The following is an 8,281-nucleotide window of genomic DNA, read 5'->3' on the forward strand; positions in this document are numbered from 1 at the left end:
TTAAATGTATTTGAAAAGTGTATACTTTAGAGAAAACACATTAGAATGTCAGAATATTGTAATATGTAGAATACATGGATTTCATTTAAAAATAAATAATATAACAACGTATTACCAAGTAATTATCAGTTTCATTAACAAAAACAGTAACAGTTACATATTGTAAATAAAATGTTACATTTCATATAAAGAATATACAGTATTAATACTTATAGTATATACTGTATAATGAAATATACTCCTTTGCTCCTGCCATTATTTTGCTTACTCAGCAAGGTTTGGAAAAGAAAAATTCCCCTTTGGGGTTCACACTTTAAAATGACAATCTTTAGATGACAATACTCGAGAAAAGAATTATCCTACTTAAGACTATTCCCAATTGGAATTGGAATTGAACACTTGGCCACATAAAATTCCCTACAATTTATCTTTAAAGTATTATGTTCTTTAAAAATATTATGTTCTTTAAAGTATTATGTTCTTTCTAAACTTTTTCTGGTAATTACAGATTTCCAGGTGCACTGTATTTAAGACAAAATAACAAAAACTAAAAACTACATACAGTATGCCATCAGTAGCATAATATAAGCCTTTTAAAGAAGTTAAATTCAACACAATTTCTTCTAATTAACTCCAATCAAAATTACTTCATAAAATCCCATTTTTACAAAATATAAATTAGTACAAAATGGACAATAACATTTATCAGCTGGGAGTCTAGTTACCCTAATAAGCCTAATAATGGATAACTATTACCCTTTACTCTTTCTGAAAAATACTTGATTAATCTTTCAGCCAACAGAAACAGAAAAACCCCCAAAACAAAAATATATGTTGCACTATCTTTCTCATTGGCCACTAATTAGAATATTGCAGTCATCCTGAATGCACGACATTCAGAAAAAATAATATTTCATAAATGTCTAATGTCATATTATTTTATAGTTGTTAAAAAATATTTAAAGTCATCCTTGGTGAGTGTCATTCAAAATATATTTGTTTGTGTAATAATTTATGCTGACTGTACATCTACGTGCAACTATACATAGTGAAACGGAAAATGTACTGGAAGCCCTTTTAAGAGTAATTTCCCAGACTATCATGTCAAATTACACAATTCTTTTTTTAAGTCATATGCTATTTCACCCTTGCAAGTTTAAACCAAATGCAGTGGAAGGATTAAGTCTCGCTTGACTCACAATTATAAAATAAGTGCTTGAGGGGATGAATTAAATAAAAGTGTAATATGGCTTCTTCCATGTACAGTACTTATTTTAGTAAAGTGTTATGAGTCATTTCAAAGAGTGTATCCTTGTCAAACAGTTCAACTGCTACAAAGTCCTCGCTGTGGCAATTACACTCATTAAAATATTTCAGATTAGGTGCACTTGTGTAACAGACACAATATGCATCAAGGTTCACTACAATAATTAGACAGAAATAAGACTAATGAAGGGAAAAATATGGAATCACAGGAATAAACTTTAAAATTCTGTAAAGATTAAGTCATTTCAATCTAACAAAAGACAACAAGAGTTTCCTCATATCTAGGATACAGCCAACAAATGTTAAACCAACATTATCCAACGCTTGTCATGCACAGCCTCATTTCAGCAGATTTTGTAGGTCACCACTTCATCACCCAATATCTAAAGGATTGGAACAAGTTAATTGCGACCAATTAAGAAGGCAATTTGTTAAACTACGTAATTCAGAGATCATGTGGGACCAAACTCTGAGTACTTCACCCTTTAAAGACTAAATTTCTGTGAGTTAAACAGATCACTGGTTTAACTGATCAATAATTTACAGGTGTCGCTAATCTTTAGAAACTGAAGATGTGTATGACTAACTGAATTGGGGCTCTCCAAGACCAAGGTTGAAAACCCCTACGGTAAATTATTGCTGACTATTAATCAATCCTTTTTTTGTTCATCTGGAAAACACTTTACAGCATTGTCATAAAAATATTCCAGTTGTGTCTTCTTTTAACACAGGACAACTTATTTTATGTGATGCAAATAAAGGCAATAAATAAACATACAGTCCATGGCCGCTCATGACAATTCTGAAAGCAGCAAAAGGATTTGAGAAACGTTATGCCAAAATAAACATAAATGGACAACGATATTGTGATATTTCTTTTGGTATGGAGTGATGGTTAAAATGCTGCTTTGTCGGTAGTCAGTAACACAGGGGTAGCTACTCAACATTGTCTAGTGCGATTTTTATTGCTGGTGATTGAAAATATATTGGTGCTTAAGTCTCATGATCCTATAGCATAGCTCTTTCAGTTGTTGCCAGGCAAAAATCTGTGAGTTGTAGTGGCGTTGCACATACTTTAAGTGTAAGAAAAGGATATACACCATCCTTTTTGATGTACCAATGTGGTTCCTGTGCCATCAGCAATACATATGAATTATTCATACCTCGTCACAATTTCACAACAGCTGCATGTACACCCAGTTAATATATATTACGACAGGAGCTGGCAGTTATTCAGCTGAAGCTGTGTTACAATGCTTTTATTTCTCTGCCTATGCATTAATTAAACATTTGTATAAAATATTGCCGGCACTATGTAAGTGAAGACTTCAAAATAGACATTTTTAATAACAATAAAAAAGAAACACCTATCTTTGATTAAATATCAAGACTGACACAGACATTATGCACATAAATTATGACAGAACTAACATAGGAAGATTCTACAATACATTACACTGTGTTCTTCTCTGTCCTCAACTCCAGTGAAATTAAAATTGTTTTGGTTTATCTTACTTCCTTTTATCTTTTACTACTGTACTTTCAGATATACTGTACAAGTACATGTAAATTACATTTGGGATCTGTGTAATCAGTATAACTTTTTATGGTTAGTAAAAGCAAGTTATTTAATTAAAACAGTGCAGTACAAATAAGCCAAACTCAATTAAGATAGGGCAGACGGGGGATACTATAAAACTGTGCTTTGGTGATATCATTATCACATAACCTGCATGTAATCAATCAAGTTATTGAAAATCTGCCTTGAGTAATTCAGTGGTTACAGTGATGACTTCTTCATCCACTGGCAACTCTAATAGGTCCATTTATTTTTTAAAAAGCGGTTTATCTCAAATTCAAACTAATGCCAGAATAATACGTTTTATTTATGATCAGAACACTACTTTTTATCATAGAAATCAATATGTGAAAACCTTCAGGCTAAAATAGAAAGAGTTAAAGATCATTTTAAGTTGTTTTTTTTCCCTTCCTCTAACATTATCAGAAATAAGGGACATTCAAATTTATGTTAGGGTATACATTTCAAAAACTGTACAACGCTAGTAAGCAATGTCCTTGCAAACACTTTCTTAATGGTGAGACACAAACACAAATAACTATAAAATGCATGCAAGTTTGAAACATTGCCCTGTCATTACCTATACCCTGACACAGATACAGTAGAGTGAAAGTGTCCAGTTTTCCCAAAACACTTCCATGCACTAAGAAACAAAGCCACTACCCGCTTCATCTTGTGATGCTGTGTCCTATACAGTATGTGGCATGCACAGCTCTTGAACAAATTGGGTTCAATGGTTGTTTCTCAAGTATTTTTCCAGAATCGTTTCCATTACTGACATCACAGGACAATTTAACATTATAGGCTGCCCTTGGGGTTATCCATCACTTTAACAGACCAAATAAGTCTGTTTATACATACAGTACCTTGTCAGGGCTACTAATTTTAATGTGACAGGGTTCACTAGTTGTGGTTGAATTGTCTCACTCTTAACTCAAGATTTTGCTGCACTAGGATCATAATTTACAACAGGCTTATTCACGTCAAATTAACAAGCCACACTTTGCAGGTATAGGGTTTACTATAAGGCTTTTTCAAATGTCCTGAAAACTATCTATTCACTGAGGTTTCCAATTCACTGTAAAGGCCGATTTGCTGACTCCAAAATGCATCCATGTAGAAAAAAGTAACTGACATTTCATTTGGCAGACACTATAGCGGTTGGCATGATTACTTTGGTATCAAAGCTCTTTTTTGTGATTTTGTAACTGACAGTGTGAACCTTTTTTTTTTAAGTCAGAGTGTGTAAAGATGCAGTAGTTTGTAAAACACCCCATTGTTAGAGAGGACAAGTTCACAGAGCTATTCCAACACTAATATATTTGTTCCGAAAAGTATTTCAGACAAATTTCACAAAAAAAGACTTCAAACTTTCTCCATACTTCAGTGAACACCAACAAAACATGGTCTTGTTAAAAAGCTACAGTAGCTGAATCTAACAATAAAGTCTTACTTTTCTTCTGTTTTTAAACACAGCTGTTAAACTTTCCTCCCACACATTGTTAAACAATACAGCACTGAATATCACTCACTGTGTGTAAATTTAAATGTAAAACCAATTTAGCTGACATAAATCCAGCAATAATTGGCTACCTTTTGTTCAATTGCTTTTTGTATAGCTATTGATCTGTAAATACGGATTACAACTTAAATACACTGAACAATTTTGCAGCTCAACTTTAAATGTCTCTGTTGTGATATTTCATGGTTAAATATCCCAGTGGGTATATACATGACAGGAAAAAGGACGCTGTTTATCTTTTTCAATCTCCAGTGGCAATTATATTTCAAAACACTGCCAAAAAATGCCAACTGAGAAAGAGAAAATGTCTAGTTAAAGAGTAACAGTTCCCTCTTCAGATAATGAAAACCGAAGTCCTTGAGAATGTATTTTGTCAGAAACAATTTTCTTTTTATGGAAATGGAACAGGTTAGAATCATCTTCTATTTGCCAATCAATTGTGGTACAATCAGTTTTCGGATAAAAGCTATCAATTATATTCAGATTGCATAATTCGAAATGTTTTCTAAAAAAGCACAAACATCCAGTTATACAAGCAGTTCTGGCATAACCTGAGGGATATGTTTAGAAATAGTCAAAATCTTGGAGACAGTATTAACATTTCTGTAAGGAATCACTAAATAAATATGTGTACAGATTGTGCTTTGAAAAAAAATATTTTAATTGTATCTGTAAAAATGCATACTTAAGTGCAATGATATTCAAAAAAGAAAAAAAAATAGAAAAAACTTAGCTATGCAACAACTTAGCTACAGCACTTAGATTAAATTTAATCTTAGTAATTATTCATTTAGTTTAAAAAATAACCTTACTAGAATGGCTGCACATATCTTAGTTGCATATTTAATAAATTAACAAACAATGTATCCTGCAGTTTTTATATAGCTCTTTCTCCTCAGCTTTTTTTTAAACCTTTAGATTGCATTCATTATAATGATTTAAAATTATACTGGAATTTCACTGCTATTGAAACTTAATTATTATTCTGGATCAATAGGTAAATTAGTTGGTTTTGAAATATGCATATTTACTCTAATTCTTTCTATATCATAATTCCATATTCTATGCACATATTCCACACTGATCAGTCTGAATTTGTCATAAAGATTTTTTGAAAGTTATTATTAAAGTTTTCTATTGCTCAGAAACAGTAGGAAATGGCAGAATATTAATTTCCTAGAACTGTATTTGTTTTTGTTGCTTGATTTTAAGGATTTAGCCCTTAAAAACTGATCATACTTATATCTAAACAGTGCCCAAAAATGATTTCCATAAATAGACAGTCACACTAAAAAAAAAAAATTTGCAAAACAATATATTTCAAATAGCCTGCTGGGAGACATACAGTATTTACAGTAGTATACAGGACAGTCACTGATTTACGGTTGATTTTTAAATTGATTCAATCAACTTGAATCAATTCCTATGCATCGATATCACTACAAGAAAATCGGAACAATTACCCCCAAAATAAACCAACAGAAGTCCATGATAAACTCTTGAGATGTTATTAACATTAATACAATTTTCGTCACTATTTTAAGGCTACTACAGTATATACCTATACACGATTTTAAGAATAATGCTGTTATTTTGTATAGTAATGTACATACTGTACGAGTATATTATAGTTTTATCTTACTTTAATAAAAACCTCCCATCATATTGAATACTAATCACGTGTGAACGAAGTAATTGAGCTTTTATGGTGCCTGTTACCATATTACCTCCCACATCAAAAAGAAGCTTCCAATAACAAGTAGATAAGAAACAATGAAAAGCATCCATTCAAAATACATTAGAAACATTAAACTTCCTGTAAACATCTTATATGATGTGACGATTTACTGTGAAACACTTTTATGTTTAGATTATTTTGTCTTTGTGTATGAGATAACTTTTGTACAAATTAATCGCTATCAAATTATAAACGAACCGTTGAGAAATAAAACTGACAATTCAGAGCTTTTTATAGAGATTGTGGTAAGCGTTCTATTCAACTGTAACAAAACTGTAGTGAAGATTGTATTAACCTGACTTTACGAACATCAGATGTATTGATAGTATCCTGGATCTGTCTAATAGATCCGCATTTTAGAAAAACTCATTGGCCTAGAAATTCGGTCAGCGAAAAAAAACATGAAAGTGTTAATCATGTATTAATATACATTCGGAATGAGAGAAGGGGTTGTTTAAACAAATTCATGTAACGTATACTTCATACGTTTGCCTCTTTCCTTATTATTCTATTCAAATAACGCAGTCCCGCGAATATTAGCAGCGTGTTAAAACAAAACTTTAATTGTTGACATAATTCGTACGTTCTGAGTTATTTTACACTTATATATCTAGGAAGGAAAAATCAGTTCCTGAAGATCAGATAGATACTTTCCATTCACAGTCAATTTTTTGTACTTAAAATGCAAAACTAGAATATACCGTCCGTTGACAGCTAGTATGAAATCAGGACACCTGTGCTGACGCTTTGCAAGAGTGAACAGCCTTCTTATTTTAATCATTTCATTTTTTATATGTATGTTATGCAGGAGAGATTCAACATTAATGTACATTGTAATGACTTTAAAATATTTTACATTATAACGAGTAAATTTGGTCGAAATATATTATCCAAATTAAATGACTGTGCTGAGGTTTCAATTGTAAAATAAAATACCGATAGGTATAATCTGATTTTTGAATCACAGGAACTTTTTTCGAAATACAGATTTTAACGCGTTGGCTGTGTACATGTACAGTACTGTATATACCATCATTAAGCTATTTGTTATATATAAATACTAGAAAAAGTTGTAACCCCTCATGAGAGAACATTCGTATTGTGGTGTAATAACTTGTTACTGTTTTAGTTTATATTTTAAAATGTTATACTCCAGCTATGAACATGCTAATGCATCTTTATACATTTCTGACATATAGATTAATCAGTACTCCAAAATAGATGGATGTCTACAAAGTGCAGACTTCATTGTATATGTCCTTTATATGTGTCACTTTTATTACATGTATTATTATGATTCTTTATGAATTATATAACCTCGACGATTCTAATTACATTCTTGAATTTGGCAATGATAAACTCACGCAAACTACTGTACAGATGATCTTAACACGTTTAAAACCATACTGAAGAGCACTGCTGCTCGTTTGTTACGAATAAAAAAATATCGCATGCGTCGTTTCTTAAAATAGTTGAAAGAAGGTATTCTGAAAAGATCACAGATTCAGGTTTTTATGAGTTCCTTACCTTCATTACTCGGAATAGCAAGTGTCCTGAGTGCGGCTGAGATAAACGAGGTCCAAACTAGAGTGCAAAGGGTACACCGTCTGATATAACTCCACTGAGAAAACATCTTCAGTGCAAATATATAAAAGAATCAGTTCGCTGAGCGGGGGAGACAGATGAAATCTATTATTATCAAACTGCGTAACTCGCTGCTGATGTGCTCCCGGTTAAATAGACGAAGACATTGGTATCTGTACTCGCTTTCGTGGTCAAAGAGACGCACATTGAAGTACCGAGGCAGTACGGAGCTGCTGTGAGGCGAAGTGTGATAGTTGACTATGGGAAGCAGCGCAGTCACCACCAACCTAAGCGGATAACTAAAGGCGGAGCAATACTACCCTGTCAATCACTGAGAGGGCACACTTTAACGGGCGAGCGTTATACACAGCAGCGCAGAAATGGCAACTGTCTTTCAAACAGTCCCAGTTGTGCTGTTATATCCTAAGAAGTACGAATAAACAGACAGCAGCCTTTTAAGTTAGTTGCCAGGACCGGGAGGACAAATGCCAAAAAAATTCTCCCACCTGAAAAATCTTCATTTACATCTTTAGAAAGGAGGATGAGAAAGCTATAAAGGGCATTTATATGTTGTACCTAAGGATTACATGAT

The 8,281-nt window shown here is 32.5% G+C and overlaps 1 protein-coding gene across 3 annotated transcripts in view; it reads right to left on the reverse strand.

The window, feature by feature from the left end:
• Nucleotides 1–7,991, reverse strand: part of unm_sa34860 (un-named sa34860) — a 142,803-nt gene extending 134,812 nt beyond the window's left edge. For all 3 annotated transcript variants that reach the window (XM_088630235.1, XM_088630233.1, XM_088630236.1), the window contains exon 1: nucleotides 7,633–7,991. In XM_088630235.1, coding sequence (XP_088486361.1) covers nucleotides 7,633–7,738 — 106 coding nt within the window. In that variant the 5' untranslated portion in view covers nucleotides 7,739–7,991. The remainder of the gene's footprint in view (nucleotides 1–7,632) is intronic.
• Nucleotides 7,992–8,281: the final 290 nt, after the last annotated feature.

The sequence above is a fragment of the Lepisosteus platostomus genome, chromosome 4, assembly GCF_059453375.1.
Source record: "Lepisosteus platostomus isolate fLepPlt1 chromosome 4, fLepPlt1.hap1, whole genome shotgun sequence".
Classification (NCBI taxonomy): domain Eukaryota; kingdom Metazoa; phylum Chordata; class Actinopteri; order Semionotiformes; family Lepisosteidae; genus Lepisosteus; species Lepisosteus platostomus.